Below are 19,248 nucleotides of genomic sequence, written 5' to 3' on the forward strand. Positions count from 1 at the left end.
GAAGAAAGGAATGGGTATAAGAACAGGGTCATCACTCGTAAAGAAATACAGGCCAATGATGAACGATCAGGCAACGGGATCAAGTCTAACGCAGCGGCCAAAGGCGAAGCGCACCTCGGCTCGGGCGCCGGCACGCTGGGGCTGGCTGGCGATGACCTGGGTGCAATGGTCGATATGGCCGGCAGCCAGCAGCTGGTCGTGCACCCAGACGTCGCGCTCGCCACGGGCAACGCGCTCGGCAGCGTTGCGCAGCGCACGCCACTTGTAGAGACAGTGTGCGACGTGAAAGGTCTCCCAGGTAAAGGCGCGCATGTCGGGCTGCACGGCCAGCTGGTGCGGCGCAATGGGGAGCGTGTGGTTGGCGTCCGCCCACCACGGGAAGGGCCCGGCACCGCCGAGGCGCGCGAGGGGGGTATCGGGAGCCTGCGCATCGCGAGCCAGGTCGCGGTCGTGGCAGCGCGGCGGGATCCAGGCGGCGGCCAGCACGTCGAAGGCGCAGTTGCGGGCCACGGCATCGGCGTGCGAGTGGCCGCACGAGACTTCGGGCGGTAGGTGGACGGAGGCCAGCGAGCCGTGGTGGCGGATGGGCAGACGAGGACGGCGGACGGGCGAGTCTCCGTTGCCGTTGCTGATGATCATGAAGGTGATGAGCACCACCACGCCGGCGGCAAAGACGAGCATCAGGCAAGTGTTGAGCGGAGAGCAGGCAGAGCTGTTCTCCTTCTCCTTCTCGTCTGTGTTCTTGGGCTGCTTGTTTTTCTTGGACGAGTCGGGGAGGTCGGGCGGCGAGAGGGACGAAGCTGCGTTCAGGGCGGCTTCGATGTCTTCGATCACGTCAGCCATGGGGACAGCGAAGGGGTAGGAGATGCTTGGTAGCTAGAGTGCTCGATAGCTAGAGAAGTGCTGGAGAGCAGACAGAGAGACGGCATGGCGGCGGGTGGGACGGCCTTTTGAAGGCTCTGTCTGATATGGAGGTCTGATAACTCGGGGGGTATCAACGGCCGCAAGTCTGGCCGGCGTCGACGGGCCAGAGCAGGCCAGGCCCGACCAGCAGCACAGCGGCAGGCTGTGCATCTGCATCTGTCTGAATCTGCATCTGTGTCTCCCTCCGTCGGCGTCGTTATCTGTTGCTGCGGCGTGTGTGCCTGTACAGCGGCCCGGACCGCAATAAGGCCCGACCAGACCAGACCAGACCAGCCTCATCCATCCCAGCGCGCGGCCAGACCAGGCGATGCGAGGAGGTAACAGACGGCAGCGGTCTGTGTTGACCTGGCTGTTGATGCGATGTAACTAACTGGTAGTTAGTTAGTAGACCGCGGTTCTCCGGCTTGGTGCTGTTCGCTGGTTAACTAGTTAGTTAGTTAGCGGTTCGCCGCTCGTATTCGCCGTCGCACTTCCGCTGCCGCGTCTGCTTCTCTCCTCTCTCCTCCTCTCTTCTCCTCCTCGCCTTCTCAGCTCTGCCATGCGCCCGTCCCGCCGTCGTCCACCTGCTGCGCGCCCTCGTCTTGCTCTCCTCCCTCCCCTCCCTCCCCTCCACCCACTCTGCCCGCCATGCCCGACCTGCGCGCCGCCGCCCGCGCGGCCACCGACAAGGAGCACGCCATGACCCTGCTGCAGGGCATCCGTCTGTACCCCAAGGCCGTCGCCTGGAGCGTGCTCATCTCCACCTGCATCGTCATGGAGGGCTACGACATCAGCCTCGTCGGCAACTTCTACGCCTTCCCGCAGTTCAACCGCAAGTACGGCGTCCGCCAGCCCGACGGCTCCTACCAGGTGCCCGCCAGCGTACGCCCATCCCTTCGTATATATGTAGATATATAACTATTGCTAACACGTCGCAGTGGCAGGCCGGCCTCAGCAATGGCGCCGCCGTCGGCGAGATCATCGGCCTCTTCATCAACGGCTGGGCCTCCGAGCGCTTCGGCTACCGCGCCACCATCCTGTCCTCGCTCGCCTTCCTCACGGCCTTCATCGCCCTCTTCTTCACTGCCCAGTCCGTCCACACCCTACTGGCCGCCGAGATCCTGTGCGGTATCCCCTGGGGCGTCTTCCAGACCCTCACCATCACCTACGCCTGCGAGGTCTGTCCCGTTGCCCTGCGCGGCTACCTCACCACCTACGTCAACTTCTGCTGGGGCCTCGGCCAGTTCATCGGCATCGCCGTCCTCAAGGCCATGCTGCCGCGCAACGACGAGTGGGCCTACCGCATCCCCTACGCCCTGCAGTGGATGTGGCCCCTGCCGCTCTTCGTCGGCATCGCCCTCGCCCCCGAGTCGCCCTGGTGGCTCGTCCGCCGCCGCCGCGTCGACGATGCCAAACGCGCCCTGCTCCGTCTCACCAGCCTCAACCGCGAGACCGGATTCGACGCCGACGAGACCATCGCCATGATGGTCCACACCAACGCCCTCGAGGAGAAGCTCACCCGCGGCGCCAGCTACTGGGACTGCTTCCGCGGCGTCGATCTGCGCCGCACCGAGATCGTCTGCATGGTCTGGGCCATGCAGAACCTTAGCGGCAACTCCTTCTCCAACTACTCCACCTACTTTCTGCAGCAGGCCGGCCTCGACACCAAGCACGCCTACTCCTTCGCCCTGGGCCAGTACGCCATCAACATGGTCGGCGTCTTCGGCGCCTGGTTTCTCATGACCCTCGGCGTCGGCCGCCGCACCCTCTACCTCTACGGCCTCGCCGGCCTGTCCACCATGCTACTGGTCATGGGCTTCCTGGGGCTCGTCCCGCGCGCCCATCGTACCCAGGGCTCGATGGCCACCGGTAGCATGATGATCGGCTGGGCCCTGATCTACCAGCTGACCGTCGGCACCGTGTGCTACTCGCTCGTCTCCGAGCTGTCCTCGCGCCGCCTGCAGATCAAAACCGTCGTGCTGGGCCGCAATCTGTACAACGTCGTCGCCATCATCTGTAACATCCTCACCCCATACATGCTGAACCCCAGCGCCTGGGACTGGGGCAACTATGCCGGCTTCTTCTGGGGCGGCATCTGCTTCCTGTGTGTCATCTACACCTTCTTCCGCCTCCCAGAGCCCCAAGGTAGGTCCTTTGCCGAGCTCGATCTCTTGTTCGAACGCGGCACCCGCGCTCGCAAGTTTGCGTCCACGCAGGTCGACGTCTTTGAGCACGAGGTCGAAGAGACCGTCGTCCAGAACTATCGCGACGAAACCAAAACGTGACCACCTTTAATAAGCCCACCGCAGCCATGCCCTGCGAGCCCACGACTCTCTTCGTGCTGTATATATAGCGTCCACCGTAGATAATATTCCATTCGTCTTCCAGAAACCATGACATCATGCCCTGTGGCACTGCCCACCCCGCGCTAGGCCTGTTACGGATAGGCGTTGTTTCTCAGCCACGCCGATGACGAGCAGGCGGCCGCTTATGTCAGCCGCCCAGGCTGCGCGAAACATTCTCGATATCGCAGCTCACCAGAAGACCGACAGTCCTCCTGCGTTTGTAAGGCAAACAGACCTCTGCCGGGACCTCAAACGTCCTCTTGCGCTCTTTGAAATGTACCTATACCCCCCCTCCCCCCATCGCCGACATCTTGCCGTAACATGCTAATTCGACCGCAGACTTTCTCCCCCGCACAATCCTTTCTCAGCTGCCCAGGCCACTTGCCTCTTCAAACAATTTTTACGATTTCTCGAGATTTTCAGGCTACAGCATTCGCATCCCGTCGCCTAGCGAGATGAGCTTGAAGGGATTCCAAAGGGGGTTCGTTCGAGCTCCGCAAAATTTCCGAGCTAAGTTCAACCTCGGAGACAACACAAAGGACCCCGTATACCTCGACGCTGAGCGGAGATTCCAAGAACTTGAGAAGGAAACCAAAAAGCTGCACGATGAATCGAAAAAGTATTTCGACGCCATCACCGGTATTATTCTCCCACTCCCCCCGGGCCGTGGTTGTCAATTGTTGTAGCCTGGCTGATTCTGGGGACGTACTAACGCGAAAGTCGTTGTCTCGCAGGCATGTTAAACCACCAGATTGAGTTTTCGAAAGCCATTGCAGAATTATACAAGCCCATTTCTGGACGAGCCTCCGACCCAACGTCGATAGAGCCTGAAGGAAACCCAGATGGTATCCAGGCCTCTGAAGAATATGCAAATATCGTGCGGGAGCTCCTGACCACGCTGCAGCCGGAACTCGAATTGATCGAATCGCGAATCATCAGTCCGGCCGACCAGCTCCTCGAGATCATCAAGGTCATCCGCAAAGTCGCCGTGAAACGACAGCACAAGCAGTTGGACTATGATCGCCACCGCGCCTCGCTCAAGAAGCTCCAGGATAAAAAGGATAAATCGCTGAAGGACGAAAAGGCAATGTACAAGGTCGAAAGTGATGTCGAGCAGGCCACGCAGGAGTTCAATTACTACAACGACCTATTGAAGGACGAACTGCCCAAACTCTTCACCTTGGAAGCAGAGTTTATCCAGCCCCTTTTCCAATCATTCTACTATATGCAGTTGAATGTTTTCTACACCCTCCACGAAAAGATGCAGGGTTTGAATATTGGCTACTTCGACCTCACGTCGGACGTCGAGGTGGCATACGAGAAAAAACGAGGCGACGTCAAAGAGCGCACGGAGCAGCTCACCATTGTCCATTTCAAAACCATGGGAGGTCGCCGCCCGGGCTCGAAATTCGTGCCCGGCGGGAAGGGCAAATTAGCCGCAGAGTCAAAAGCCCATCCCGCTCGCCACGCCGCAGGCGGCGCCTCGGAGAACCCTCCCCCGCCGTACTCCGCCCACGCCGCCTCCCCCTTAATAGCCGCCGGCTCGTCTCTCTCGGCCATCGCGAAAGCAAAGCCTGCTCCACCACCGCCCAAGCCGAAGCCCGCCAAATTCGCCGCGGCGCAGGTAGAGACGGTGACGGCTCTGTATGACTACGAGGCGCAGGCGGTGGGCGACTTGAGCTTTACCACAGGAGATGTCATCGAGATTGTGTCGAGGACGGATAATGACAATGAGTGGTGGACCGGCAAGGTACATGGGAAAGTGGGACAGTTTCCTGGTATGACAGCCCCCTCTCTCTCTCCAGCGGCATGTGCGGCACAGCAACAATAACTGACAGGCCTTGTGTGCATGCAGGTAATTACGTGCAACTCAATTAGACTCTCGTGCAACATCTGAAGCAAATATGTTGTAATGACTTTCATCCAGGCTCTCTCTTGTCACTGTGATGATCTATTTATACTCCCATGGCACACCGATATGTTGCAGGGTGTTATGCCACGCCTCAGTGTTTCTGGTCTTTCTTTTCTCATTTTTTTTCTTATTCTGCTGCGCCCCCTGGCCCAGCATTATTATTGATTCCCTTTTGCTCAGCATTTATTGCATGGGTGGCTTCCCCCCCCGCGTGACCTGGTATGTAACTTAGAAGCTTCTTTTTTTTTCGGCGTAGATAGTAAGCTACTTTACTTTAAGCCGTGTGTATTTGCATTAGCCTTGCACAGTGAACTACCAAAGCTGTTCCCCCAATTCAAACCATCCAAGGATGAAGAGGCGATGTGTGTCCTCCGTAGGACAATCCCTTCAGAGGGTAACCGTTTCCAGTTGCGTGCAGGAAATATCCATGTCTTAGATCTGCCAGCATTCTTATTATAGGAGCAAGAAACCAAAAAAAAATAGACACCCTTGTGTGCCCACACTCAGAGTCGAACTGAGGATCTTATCATTACTAGTGATACGCTTTACCAACTAAGCCATATGGGCGTCGCATAGAGCCCCACTGACAGTTATGATTTCACGAGGTTATACAGAATTTCTGCGTGCGGGATTCATCAAAAATTTGGCCGTTGTGGGGAAGCTATATAGGTCACCACGAACTTGTTTAGGTCAGACAACTGGAATATAAAGGCATTGGGGGAAACGAAGTAAACGGCAAGGTGTACTTTTAATATGGTTTTTATACATGGGAACTATCTAATCAAGTCAAGACCGGAACGTAAAGTAAAGGTTTGCTTTCAGGTAGATAACAGATCATCGAAGTTTGTTATGATCTGAATTACAGAACAAGTCATCTTCAGTTTCACCCGCATATAGCTTCTATTTTTGAGAAGAGAATATTCTAGGTAACAGGCTATGTTTTCAAAGACAGTATCAAAGAGGTCAAAGAGGACAAAGTTTAAACCTCTCTCTTTTGTAACTCCGCGGGTAACAATGCCACCTTCTCCTGATAGAGGTTCTCAGCCCGCTTCCACACAGGATGCGAAGCGCGATTCTTGATTTCCAACATGGAAGGTAAAAGGTCGGCCGAGAATGCGTTTGATGATTCAGCTGGAAGAAGACTCGGGAGATGATCGATTGCTACGATATATTTAGTGTTCAATTGACTTGATTGATCCCAAAATCCAAACTTACAGATCACGCTCAGAGGTGGGTTGGAATATTTAAGCTGGATAGTAGGCTTATCAAAGGTCTAAGAGGCGTAATAGTCAGCTAGAAGCCCAAAGAAGGCACCAGAACAAAATCTCAAATTCAATCACACTTACGCTATTCGCACTGTAGATGGGCTGGAGCACATTAAGTTAGCTTAAGACTCTAAGTATGGGGTGTTAGACTTACAATAGGATTATTTGGATTTGTTGTATCACAGCTCTATGGACGCATAGGTTAGCGAAGCGCCGGGCAGAGTTCTGAGAAGAAACATACTACGTCACAAATAACAGACAACTTGCGATTCGAGCCAAGGAGGCTATTGTCGTCGACAAATGGCGGGATCTTGCTTGTAAGGTAGATACAATTGATGAAGCTGGAAATCGTTAGAAGATCCCAAGTTGTCAATAGATACCAATCAGCTTACATGTCTGATTCGATGATTTCAGTGAATGGCCCACCCTTTGCTGTTTCTTCCATATCCCATCTTAGGATATCTTCACAGCCTGCCTTGACGCATGCATCCACAGCTCCTCTATGGCTAGTTAGTACTATGCCGCATTACAAGTATTACCCATCCACTCACCTTCCACAACGACCCAATGCGCCAATAATCAATATCCGAGGCTTGCGGCCAGCAATCTTTGAGCCCCGTTCCACATCTGCACGAATCTGGTTGACCATCTCGTCTTCATTGATATAATATCCCTTTCCACCAGTGAAATCGTCCACACCGGGTAACGGAGTACCGTCAGGGTGCTCTAGTTGCCAGGCCCAATTCTTCAGCGAAAGTGCAGCACCTGCAAACCCGGCATGGTAGCCAAAGGCAGCTACTCTCCTTCCAGAGTCATCCTAATACAAATGGATGAGATATCAGCTACATGCCAAACCCCAAAGATCATTAAGCCAAGACGAAGAGCAGCAAACCTGTAGAAATTCCAAATCGTACAAAACCCCGCCGCCGCGGCTCCATCTGCCAAGCGCTTTTTCCCATCCTCCCTGGTTCTTGAAGCAGTGGGCAAACGTAACATGGTCATGAATCAAAGGAAAGTCCTTGGTTTCGTCCAATTCTTTTAGTCCTACAATAATCGAATCCCGGGGCGCATTAACCCAGCTACCTTCGGGAACCAACTCGGCCCCCGCTTTTTCGAATTCCTGATCTGGAAAAATGCGCTTTCGGAGAGGTGAAGTGGGGGATCGTTCCACTTTGATGGTGTAGCCAGCATCTAGGAGGGAACGAGTGGTAGAGGGAGTGAGAGCGGATCTGGGAGGATTTCGTTAATTGAATATACATATAAAATATAGAAAAAACGGCGAGGGTGGGGTAAAAACTAAGGCGAATCGGGGGCAACCATACCTATGCTCGAGGATCTTGTCCTCCGCACGAAGATGGAGAGTTGTCGATGCCATGATTGCTACTGACTTGAAAGGTGTAGTTGATGATGTTCACGGCCAGTACTTTGAGGAGGAGGAGAGAATCGAATGACTCAATGGCCTGATTCGTCACGTGATAGGGATATTCCCCCGCTGGGTAGGCTGTTGTCGAGCACCATTGCGGTGCAGGAAAACAATCTGATATAGATATGGACATCCAAAACTGCTTGGTTCTAGATCTAGGACTTCTTTGGTCCATGCTGTATACATAACTAGACACCGGGGCCAGGGTGGGTTACTCTCCATCCCTGCTGTGACCCGATGCCATGCCAGGGAAACACTAGTAAGCTAGCTATACTATCTTCTGGAATTTGATCTCGATTGTATAATGAGAGATCTGATGCCCTCATTCTCTGGCTCACGGCCTAGCACCTACAAAGCTATTCAGCGAAGCCAGTACCCGACCATACTACAATGCGATGCGCGTTCAATCGTGAACCATGGTGGTTCCGAAGCGGGTAGCTTAAGACCATGGTACCCCGGGGTCTCGAGAGGACAAAAGCGTTCGTTTTGGTATGGCTGTGTTGTTGTAGAGTAGCTTGTAGCTGTGGGAAGGGAGGTCTCGAGGTACTGAGCTGTGCTGCTTGGGTCTTCGGTAACACTACTAGCAGACAGTTCACTTGCGTGGGCATGCGGGTTCGGATTCCCACGAACTGAGGCTGAATTTAGTCGTTTGAAACCCTTAAATCTGATGGCTGCATCGAAATTAATCAAGACAATTACTTGCCTATGATCCTCCATTCCTGCAGCTCTCGTTAAATAAACAATCGTCCTCTCGTCCGTAGACCCCTCAACAGCCCCTAAAGCGGATCGTGGGCAGGTGATTCGCAATAGCTCTTCCGGTGCATTATCCGGAGGCCACAGCTTGATCCCACGAGATTCATATCGCTCTTCAGAGCAATCTATCGGTGTGCCATCTTCGTCAAAATACTCCGGAGGGTATAAAAATCCAGATTCGACTTCCTCGCCGGTTTCGTCGATAGGGCACTTGCGTTTACGAGAGCCAATGCGGAGGCGTAGGCGATCTGATGAATTTGAGGAGTGTTGAGAATTTGGGTCATTTACCAAGTCGATAAACGTCCCTGCTGAGTGGTGATATGCCCAGAATTTTGTTTTAGAAAGTGGAAAATCCCTTCGCAAATCCGAAACTCGTTCTTCTTCAGTGTATTCATGATGATACTGCCGCTTCACACGTTTTCGCGGAGGAACATAATTCGGTTTGCTGAAAGCATCGAGGGTGTGTATCAAAGGGTCGTCGCTAGGCAGTCGACTGACAGGCCTATAGCGTGGGAACCCAGGGCTAGGTGGATCTTCTGTGAAAAAGAGAGGGTGGATTGCTGCCAGACCGAGCCGTTCAGCATCCCATTTCATCTGGGCAAAAGGACGATCAATAGGCTGCATGTAATAAGTCCTGTAGTTCTCACTGCCACCATCTCGCCATTCTCGCCGGGATTCGACTATGATCAAATTCCCGGTCTCATCATCTGTCTGTAGAGATAAGCTAGTCCAAGTATCATTTAGTGGCCCCTCTTGGTGCTGCCGTCGCCAGTATCGTTGCCACATAGGCTCTGTGGGTCGTGACAGAGGAATGCGCACGCAGATATAAAACGACGTCCAGTCAACTTCCTCTTCTTCGTGCTGTGTTTGATTGGAGACAATATAGAGAAAATCATCTCGTATTTCGAAACAAATTGTTGACCCAAGCTCGGAGCCGACGACATTCTCGAGCTGCAGCGGCCGTTTTGTAATATCACTGTTGTCTTCTAAATTCACCCCGTGTATTAACCACTCATGATGGTCACGATGGCTATGATGAACTCTTCTCGAATGCGTTCCGTAATAAAGGTAGGTGCCATTATTGCGAATAAAAAGGCCTCGAGTCGAGTCCAACTGGCGTGCCATCTTCACACGGTTCGAAGACATACCCAAACGGACTGAATGAACATCAAAGACCAGTAGCCATACGCGATTAGACCATTCGCATAAACAAGAAGCAATGCCATCGGAATAGTGTTTAAGGGACGTTCTCAGATTGTCGTCATGTTGTGTAAACTCTCGATGGAGGACGGCATCTGCAAACGCCGCCTTAACATCAATGACAACCTCTGTATCCTGTGCTTCACGGGCATTCATCACCCTAATGACATCCCCAAATTGGTAACAGAGAACACCTTGCCGGAATTGAAAGCTCTCCGCATAACCCATTAGACCCACTGAGTAAGGATTTGCCGTGGCCACTGCCTCCCGAACATTGAAGATGCGTCCTATGGCTTGGCGGTAGCTGATTTTCCCACTGGCTGCCAATCTGCACTCAGCGCTGTGGAACATAAATCTCTATGAAAACGGGTCAACAACGAAGTCGCCCAGATATCGGGAGAGAAGGCAGATAGGCGCGGCGCTATCCCCAGAGACCATACCTGAGCGGATTTTCGGGCTGTGAACTCGTCCTTTAGCATTTCATACATGTCTCGGTTAACAAGACTAAGATTAACGTAGTCATTGGGGCCTAGGTATGAGGCAATCTCATGCCAAATATCAAACGGCACCAGATCAAATTTTTGAGACATGGCAAGACACGCCGTAGTGTGAAGTAGTAGAATAACAAAAAATATGTATTAGGAGCTAATCAGCCCAGTATATTGAATCCGGATAGAAGAGCAATGATAGGTTTGTCGGTAGCGACCATTTGAAGACCGGAAAGAAATCTCTGGGACGGTTTAAAGAAGCGATGTTTAACACAGGAGACCATCATGAGGAATTTTGCTGGTCTTGGTGGATATTGAAGTTGCATTAAACAGACTGAGGAAAGATTTTATTTTACCTTACCAGCAATGCTGGTTGGCCATTTGGAGAGCATTGTCTTTTGACATATTGGTGAAAAGGTCAAGCTCCCACTCGACTTATATCTGCATCGCGGATCTTAATGAGGCTCAAGACCGGGCGGCCAACAAACTTCGGGTGAGTAGAACATTTTCGCTTTCAGCGTGAAGAAGAGGCAAAAATGAGGCTGAAAAATACGTACTCAGGGTTGAGATCCATCGTCTTTTTGGATCCAGCACGGACAATGAAGCGCTTAGAGTGTCTTAGTTCAGATCTAATTTGCAAAGTCAAAGGCTAAAAGGTTATCTGGCCGCCAACGATGCTTGGACCACAGGGAGCTTGACAAGGCTGTGAGTTTTCCAGAAGCATGCTGTGCTGGGAGTTGGAGCAGGGTTGAAAAGGCACCAAAAAAGAAAGTAAGCACACAAGTTTGCGGCTCTGATCCCTGCCCCAGCGTGCCGTATCAAGGCGTGTCGCAACAACGCAAAGAGATCAAGTCCTAGTAGGTCTGGTGATGCTGGGCGCCACCTCCATCTGCAGGGTTGACGGGCCTGGGCAACAAACTCTACTGCTAGGACCATCGTCTGTGGATTGTTGCCAACTGGGCGCTAATCATCATATTTGAGACTCAAGGGGGCTCTCGCCTCTGGGCTCATACGCGGCCCCATCCTGCTGAGAAGCCTAGGTTGAGCTGGCCAGAGCCAAAAAAAAAGCCACCTGCTGAGTGGCTGGTTTGGATTTCGCCAACATACGACGGGATCGCCAGCGCATGCTATGAAAAGGATGATACGGGACCTGCTGGTCGTCCTGCAGTGGGACCGTGGGAAAGAGTCTGACTTCTTCCGGCATCGGGCCTTGTCCAGCCGCCCGTCTCTTTTGACAGGGCCAGCACCGCCTGGCGTTAGTCTCGCCTCCGCGCACAGAGCTGAAGTGTTGGCCACCGCACACAATATTAATACGGCGGCCTGAAATCGTGTTTGGCGTTGGAGCCGCTTGCGGCTCAACCTTGCGCCGCCGGAAAAATCAGCGCCGGAATGCCGGCTTGGCATCGCCCCCAACGATCTTCGACTGCCTGGCCATGGCTATATTCCCGCGTGGCTATCACCGACATGCATGCATACGCGTGCCGGCAAAGGCCTGTGGCTGCCAGTTGAGTGGTTCGTATTCCAGGATGGCGTGCTTACATGGTAGCACTCGGCTACAGCATCCCCAGCTTTGACCTTGACAAATCGCCTAGAGTCCCGCCCGGCCCGTGCTGGAGGATGTGCAGTCGTATCCAGTCAGAAGGAGGTTGCTGCAAATCATGGAGCATGCTGGGCTTCAAAGAACAGCTTCCACCTGGTCACAGCCTTGTTTCGGTGTCCACCCCTGTATGTTTGTAGGGCTCTGGGTCACCGTACATCTAGCTCAAGAGCAAAGCACCTATCCAACTGGCGACATCACAAGCAATAATACATAATAACCCTTCCTCTGTCTTTCTTGTGTCCCCGTTGCTGGCCAGCACCTCTCCCTGGGCTTATCTTCTTTCCCTTCTTCGTAGGGCGTCAACAGTCGCGTCGTCAATGCCGATGGTGGGTGACTACGGCGCTAGTGCGGATCGATACTAGCGTTCCTATGAGTCAGCCCCCGCTGTCGTTGCACGAGACTTGTCCCGCCAGTCACTCACAGTATCTTCGGTTAGTATAATTCAAAACAACGCCTGTGGTTGCGCTTTTGTTTACAGCCATTATTGACGCCATTCCTCCTAAAATGAGCACCCCCTCGGGTACTGTGGACTTGCCGGAACGGCCAAAGGAGCCCAACACCCAAAAAAAGAAGCCCCCAAAGCAGCCGAAGGTACCCAAAACTAACAACTCAAACCAAGCTAAGAAGGGCTCCAAAACGCCGGGAGGTGGTAATTCGGGAACTGAGATCACTCAAGATCCTGAATTTATGTTCAAGGTCGGCTTTCTAGCCGATGTATATCAGGAAAGGCCAATCTCAGAGACGATACCCAAAGTTAACACTCGTTTTCCACCGGAGCCCAATGGCTTCTTACACATTGGACACAGCAAGGCGATTGCAGTGAATTTCGGATTTGCACGCTATCATGGAGGTAGCTGCATTCTGCGCTTTGACGATACAAATCCGGAGGGCGAAGAAGAACAGTTCTATACTGCAATTGAGGATATAATTCATTGGCTTGGTTTTAAACCTGTGCGAGTCACAGCGGCTAGTGATAATTTCCAAAAGCTGTATGAGCTTGCTGAGGACTTAATAAGACGTGATGGAGCGTACGTCTGCCATTGCACAAGTATGTCGCATCTACTCCCCGATCTCCAGTAGTTCCGATACTAACAGATGCTTGATGAAAGAGGCCGAGATCAAAGCCCAGCGAGGCGAAGGGACTGGTGGCGAACGGTACGCCTGCAGTCATCGCTCACGACCCGTTGAAGAATCGTTGAATGAATTTCGAGCAATGAAGGATGGGAAATACCAACCAGGCGAAGCCGCCCTTCGTATGAAGCAAGATTTGGAAAACCCGAATCCACAAATGTGGGATCTGTTTGCATGGAGAATTCTGGACCAAAAGGATAAATCTCATTTTCGTACCGGAAGTAATTGGAAGGTTTATCCAACCTATGATTTTGCTCATCCGCTTTGTGACAGCATAGAGGGTATATCTCATTCATTGTGCACTATGGAGTTCGAACTTTCTCGTGAATCTTACGAGTGGCTATGTGATAAACTAGAAGTTTATAAGCCAATGCAGCGCGAGTATGTCTCCCCAGACTACTTCAGATATATCTTATGTTTGTTACTAACCTTGTGTAGATATGGCCGCCTAAACATCACCGGGACTGTTCTTTCTAAGCGCAAGATTATCGAGCTAGTTAAAAAGGGCTTTGTACGAGACTGGGATGACCCGCGCCTTTTTACTCTCATTGCACTACGTCGACGTGGTTTTCCTCCTGGCGCTATCTTATCATTTGTCAATCAGCTGGGCGTGACCAAAGCTAAATCAAATGTCCAAGTTGCAAAGCTAGAGCAGACAGTTCGCCAATATCTTGAAGCCACAGTTCCCCGCTTAATGTTGGTTTTGGAGCCTCTGAAAGTAGTGATCGACGACTTGCCAGATGATTTTGTTGAGATGGTTGAAGTTCCGTACTCGAAGGATCCCTCCTTTGGGGTATGTTCCTTTACTCCCAACGATTCTATGGCACCTACTAACGGTTGTATCCTAGTCCCGTAAGGTGCCATTTACGAAGGTTGTATATATCGAGCGATCGGATTTCCGCGAGGAAGATTCTTCAGATTACTTCCGCTTGGCACCCGGTAAAACGGTTGGCCTGATGAAAGCACCATACCCCATCACTGCAACGACTTATGATAAGGATCCAAAGAGTGGTGAAGTTATCTGTGTCCATGCCAAATACGAGAAACCAATAGAGGGATCCCCTGCTAAGAAACCAAAGACGTGCGTATCTAGAACTCTAGTGAGTTTTATGAAATGGTTCATTGACTATATGTATAAACAGCTACATTCACTGGGTGGGTGAATCTCCCTCACATAATAGCCCCAAGCGTGCCGAGGTTCGCGCATTCAATCAATTATTCAAATCAGAGGATCCCTCCGCCCACCCAGATGGCTTTTTAGCAGATATTAATCCCGACTCGGAACAAATATTTCCGAAGGCTCTCCTTGAAACAGGCTTTGATGAAATTTCTGCATCAGCACCTTGGCCGAAAGAAAAAAATAAAGAGGGTGGGGAAGGAAAAGAAGGTATCAAAGTAACAGAGGGCGACGATGCCACTACTATCCAACCGTACAGTATTCGATTTCAAGGCATGCGCATGGGCTACTTTACAGTTGACAAAGACTCGAGACCCGATGCCATTGTGCTGAATCGTATTGTTACTCTCAAGGACAGTGCTGGAAAGTCATGAACCAATATACTTACCGCTTATGATCCAGCTGCACTGAGTTAGCGAAAACGATGAGACTTTTTAGACCTAGCAGCAAATTTCAATTCGCTTCCATAAGGAGTATCGAAGAGGCAACCCTCACCAAAATAGGATAATACGATAGTTGAATACTTGTCCATTTTCCGAACCAGCATATGAACATATCAGTTCAGAGAGTTCCTTCAAGTCAAAGTAGTGAGAAAGTGGTGAGCGCCCAATTAGTTAACTACATATTGGAAAAAATATAAACACGAAGGCGCCTATCCAGTCCCATGCCTATTAGAAGTGATAGCTCTATTCTATATGACCTTAAATAAAAGCACGAAAAAAAAACGTAATATAAGAACAGAGGAACAGAACAGATTGTGTCAGTAAACAATATGCTTTAAAGTCTTGTTTTGATGTCATTTTCACGTTCTTCCTCTTCTACTTCCCGTAATCTCCTTGCTTCAGCCCTTGCAATTTGATCTGGGCGCCTGATAGCGATATCTTTTGGTTTATAATCGCTGAAAAACTTTTTGAGTCCCTTCTCCACCAACCAACAGCCTGCATAATCTACACACATGAGCGCGGTGAGGATAAACTTGAATTCGGTGCTAAAAGGCACAAGTCGCATCTTTTCGTTGAGCTCCGGGATGAACTCAGTAGCACATGAAACGGTTACGAGTGAAGTCAGGATAAGGCCCCAGTACATGCCTCGGTTTTCACGGATGGATTCTCGGAAAGGTCGCCCTTGGTAGTTAATAGAAAATGTAGATATCTGTTGAATGAGCTGAAGAAGGTAGACGGCCGAGTTTAAAAGGGATGGTTCAAACTCTTTCTCAAGATCGATATTTTCCTTGCGCCTAATGTGAAAGGTGTGAGGCTCAGGCATTGAATAAAATGTAAATGCACCTAGAAACTTACGGCTCAATTGAATAGACATATTGAGAGAGGTAAATCAAGGTCGCGATGTGGATAGCAAATTGTCCGAGAATAGAGCCGATAATGTAAATGTTGAAGATGTTCGGCTGTGGGCGCTCTTTGGAAAGTCCTTCGACTGGCTGTTCGAAATCGGTTAGAAGCCTAGTCGCTCAATAATGGACACACATACCTTTGCTCGAGATATGGACAAGAAACACACGCTCATGAGCATTCCACTGATAGTAACTTGTCCGTCTCCGAATTTAATTCCATCAAGATATATTACACTTAGACTGTACGCACTGATAAGACAATTCAATGCTAAAATTTTATACATTTGAATCGTGGCGACTAGTGTGCAACGTCCTTGACGAATGATGTTGGGAATGGCAATAACATTGGCAAGCTTGCTTGTGAATGGCGCAGCCACTGATGCATCTCCTAACTTAAGTGAAGGTGGCTCATCGTCGTTCATTTCCTGCTCCATCATACTAGTCGTAAGTTTATCTGCAAGGCTGGCGGCGGCAATCTTAGCCTGTTGCTCACGGTGTTGCTGAGAATTGACATTATCATAAGCATTCTGTAGTGCCTGGGCACCAGGAGACACGATAGTTGGTACGTTGCTGGCTTCTTGTAGAGCAGCAATAGTGGCTGGGCCTTTCTTTTCAGCTTCACGGAGCATCGCCTTTTCATAATTCGGATTATTTAGTCCGGGTGGATACAAATGGGCGATGTGTAAGGGGACGGGTGGAGTTGGCTGGTTGAATCTCTTCATAAGAGAAACTTGCTTCTCGTAGATCTCCTTCATCTTGGTCATTCGGAAATGCTCAGCAATTTTGCTAAGATCCTCCGGCGTCCCGTTAAGGAGAGCCACGCCAACATGGGCTTGTTTTAAAGCCCCAACGTCATTGGTTCCATCGCCACACATCAATGTGGTGTAGCCGGCATCTTTCATTCCCAGAAGGATATCCTCTTTTTGTTTTGGCGATACTCGCGCATATACCCAGGTATGACGGAGAAGATCAGGAAGCGCCATTTGCCCCCTGAACTTTTCTAAAGCATACCCAGTGACGCAAAGATCCTTTGTCTGAAGGATAGTTTCATCTAAGGGCTTTGTAGGGTCAACGTCAACGCTAAACTTATCATCAATACTGCGCCACACCAATCTTGTTCCTGACACATCATGTTCTGGAGCATCGAGGATAAGCGTATCTCGATCAACAATTTCAACTCGCTTTGCAACATGAACTGCCGTGAGTGGATTATCACCAGTAATCATAACAACTCGATGGCTGCTTTCATTGAGCATTTGCAATGCTTTCACAGCATCCTCTTTTAGGGGGCACTGAAGGACTAAAAATCCAGCAAAATGTAGATCGGATTCAACCTCCTCACGTTTCAAGTTATTAATTTTTGCAGAGCTCAATTCAGCGTCGGCGTGTAAGTATTTGTAGGCGAGCGCAAGAACCCGCGCACCATTACGGGTAAAAAATTTGAATGTTTCCTCATAATAAGGAGGGACAGAAATAAGCATAGTGCTGATTGTTTCCGGGGCACCTTTAACACCCACAAAAGAGGCTTTGACTCTTTTTGAGGTATGTCTGTCAATGCTGGTTACGGTGGCAAGTGCACTTTGTCGTTTTAACGAGGAAGAAAACTGGAATCGCCGTTTAATCTGGACAGATTCGAGAACTCGCCCCGCAGTTTGGACAAACCCTCCTGGCCTGCTAGTGAGGATGTCGTTGTGGCCAAGAGACCATTTAAGGGATGTTAACGTTGCCTTTTCCATGGGGTCGCCAACAATCTCACCCTCGTCCAACTTCACAAGAGCGTGCGCGGTGGCCAACACAAGGGTCGTCTCATCACCAACATTTTCCACCTTCGCAATGCTAGTGTGCGCGCCATCTGGTGAAATTAGAGCGCTCTTTTGACCAAGCGTCAGCCCTGCAATGCCTTCCACCACAAGATCCTCCCCAGTCAGTGTTCCGGTCTTGTCAAAACAAGCAATATCAACTCGTCCAGCGTAAGGAATTCTGAAGGGTTCAGTGCAAAAAATAGCGTATTTGCTGAGAGCTGCAAGACTGGTATTGACCGCCAGACTTAATTCCATGGGCAATTCCGGTGGAACGACGCTTGTGATGATCAAAACGCAATCAAGCAGTAGTTTCGACCTTTTCCTATCTCTAGCCACACCTTCTTGCCACACATACCAAGATGCTGCGATCGCGAATACTAGCAAGAATAGGATGAAAAGCAATGCCTCCACATTATTAGCAGAAACTGGCTCGGTAGAATAGATCATGGTTCGAACCAAACTTCCCTGGCTTGTTTCAAACCCAGTTTTAACAACAACACCGAGTGCACCGTCATCGGGGGGAGCGCCGATGCGCGATATACTGTCATCCGCGTTCCCATCCAAAATTGCCTTTGGTTGTGTCACCTGTAGCACCTTTGTGCCTCCGTAGAGAAACGAGTTTTTATCGAGTCCATCAGGATCTATACGTTCATTGCCTGGGCGAAGCTGGATTGAGTCTTTGAGCAAGGGAGTGCTTTCTCCCGAAAGCATAGCTTCATTAACAATTGCACTCCCTCGAATCAAGAGAATATCACAAGCGACTCCACTGTCTTCTTTGGTCCGATTCACAGAAAGTAAATCTCCTGGAAGTAATTTGTCACTGCTGATTTCGATCCAATTGCCTTCTCGGTGTACCCAAACGTCGTATGGCTTGATGCTCATACTCCTAAATTCATTCAAAGTCCTTTGGCGTTGCCAGACAACCGTGCTCTCAAATGCAACAAGCATGAACAAAGTGAACAAAGAATAATACCAGTATTCGTCCAGAAGCCATAAACCAACGCAGAATACCTGGAAGACGAAAAACGGCGCAACAGCATGCTCCTTAAATAGCTCAACAAAAGTTGGGACTGGAATATCGAAGGTATTGTCGCCATAATGATTGTGAATATGTTCGATCTGAGCATTGGATGACAAGCCCCGGGTATCTCGAAAATCCCTCAGGTGTGGCTTTGGCTCAACATCAAGGGCATAGGAAAGAGGGGCAAAGCACTTTCGCTCTGAGGAGTATAGAAACCGCCGTTTTTGGAAGAAAAACGAGATGTGACTTTTCCCCCCAGTTTGCTCTTTAATCAAACGACATATCTCGGCCGATCCAGCGTTAGCTATCGGAAGGACCTTGATGAGCTGGGCATCGTCGACCGACTTCGCACTCGCAGTGGTAAAAAGGGCATCAACATTAACGTTCCACTTTGTCATAAGCCATAAGAGAGCTTGAAGAGTAAATATAAAACCAGCCCAGACAAAGGTCCATTCTGAGCCTTGGATGTATTTATCATAGCGTTCAGGAGAGAGGTAGAAGGCAAGGAAGGCAGGCCATATTATCAGAAAAGGCCAGACGTAGGCGTGTAACTGGATTGGAAGGGGGTTTCGAAGCGCCGCAGACCGTATCTGAGCATTAGCTATGAGCGGCGTCCTTGATTCGAGTTAGCAATAAGAGCTCCACGGTGTCACGAATACACTCACATGTTGGCTGAGTCAATGGGCCGATCGAGCGACAAACATGGACGGAATCATCTATAGCGTAATAGGTACAGGTAAGGGGAGACACAGAAGTCCCAGATCCTTGCGTCTATAGGATTGCTGGAGCTCGTGCACGTTCGTCACAGCTGGCTTTGGATGTCCGCGACTTGAAAAACCGCTGCTTATATAATGAGGCCAGCGATCTGGTTTAGAGTTCC

At 50.5% G+C, this 19,248-nt stretch overlaps 7 protein-coding genes and 1 non-coding gene across 8 annotated transcripts; 3 read left to right on the top strand and 5 right to left on the bottom strand.

The window, feature by feature from the left end:
* Positions 1-66: 66 nt before the first annotated feature.
* On the bottom strand, positions 67-843 carry LOZ57_002116 (uncharacterized protein; the record flags this gene model as incomplete). Its single annotated transcript, XM_049251195.1, has 1 exon — positions 67-843. One exon carries the CDS (start codon positions 841-843, stop codon positions 67-69), a length of 777 nt encoding a protein of 258 aa, XP_049110045.1.
* A 708-nt stretch (positions 844-1,551) lies between these two features.
* LOZ57_002117 (uncharacterized protein) lies at positions 1,552-3,188 on the top strand (the record flags this gene model as incomplete). Its single annotated transcript, XM_049251196.1, has 2 exons — positions 1,552-1,785; positions 1,842-3,188. The coding sequence occupies 2 exons, from the start codon at positions 1,552-1,554 to the stop codon at positions 3,186-3,188; spliced, it is 1,581 nt and encodes a 526-aa protein (XP_049110046.1).
* Positions 3,189-3,703: 515 nt separating this feature from the next.
* hob1 (BAR adaptor protein Hob1) lies at positions 3,704-5,079 on the top strand (the record flags this gene model as incomplete). The annotated part of the gene is made up of 2 exons (XM_049251197.1): positions 3,704-3,887; positions 3,983-5,079. 2 exons carry the CDS (start codon positions 3,704-3,706, stop codon positions 5,077-5,079), a joined length of 1,281 nt encoding a protein of 426 aa, XP_049110047.1.
* A 575-nt stretch (positions 5,080-5,654) lies between these two features.
* On the bottom strand, positions 5,655-5,727 carry LOZ57_002119. The gene has a single exon. It is a non-coding gene; the product is annotated as a tRNA-Thr (tRNA).
* A 412-nt stretch (positions 5,728-6,139) lies between these two features.
* On the bottom strand, positions 6,140-7,800 carry LYS1 (Saccharopine dehydrogenase; the record flags this gene model as incomplete). Its single annotated transcript, XM_049251198.1, has 9 exons — positions 6,140-6,321; positions 6,376-6,433; positions 6,507-6,527; positions 6,580-6,612; positions 6,667-6,766; positions 6,818-6,925; positions 6,977-7,242; positions 7,318-7,654; positions 7,748-7,800. The coding sequence occupies 9 exons, from the start codon at positions 7,798-7,800 to the stop codon at positions 6,140-6,142; spliced, it is 1,158 nt and encodes a 385-aa protein (XP_049110048.1).
* A 408-nt stretch (positions 7,801-8,208) lies between these two features.
* LOZ57_002121 (uncharacterized protein) lies at positions 8,209-10,391 on the bottom strand (the record flags this gene model as incomplete). The annotated part of the gene is made up of 2 exons (XM_049251199.1): positions 8,209-10,158; positions 10,242-10,391. 2 exons carry the CDS (start codon positions 10,389-10,391, stop codon positions 8,209-8,211), a joined length of 2,100 nt encoding a protein of 699 aa, XP_049110049.1.
* Positions 10,392-12,393: 2,002 nt separating this feature from the next.
* LOZ57_002122 (uncharacterized protein) lies at positions 12,394-14,571 on the top strand (the record flags this gene model as incomplete). Its single annotated transcript, XM_049251200.1, has 5 exons — positions 12,394-12,937; positions 12,999-13,401; positions 13,459-13,813; positions 13,869-14,101; positions 14,163-14,571. 5 exons carry the CDS (start codon positions 12,394-12,396, stop codon positions 14,569-14,571), a joined length of 1,944 nt encoding a protein of 647 aa, XP_049110050.1.
* A 403-nt stretch (positions 14,572-14,974) lies between these two features.
* SPF1 (putative cation-transporting ATPase 1) lies at positions 14,975-19,084 on the bottom strand (the record flags this gene model as incomplete). Its single annotated transcript, XM_049251201.1, has 4 exons — positions 14,975-15,434; positions 15,496-15,632; positions 15,683-18,983; positions 19,071-19,084. The coding sequence occupies 4 exons, from the start codon at positions 19,082-19,084 to the stop codon at positions 14,975-14,977; spliced, it is 3,912 nt and encodes a 1,303-aa protein (XP_049110051.1).
* Positions 19,085-19,248: the final 164 nt, after the last annotated feature.

Source organism: Ophidiomyces ophidiicola (genome assembly GCF_022830035.1).
Source record: "Ophidiomyces ophidiicola strain CBS 122913 chromosome Unknown scaffold_5, whole genome shotgun sequence".
Classification (NCBI taxonomy): domain Eukaryota; kingdom Fungi; phylum Ascomycota; class Eurotiomycetes; order Onygenales; family Onygenaceae; genus Ophidiomyces; species Ophidiomyces ophidiicola.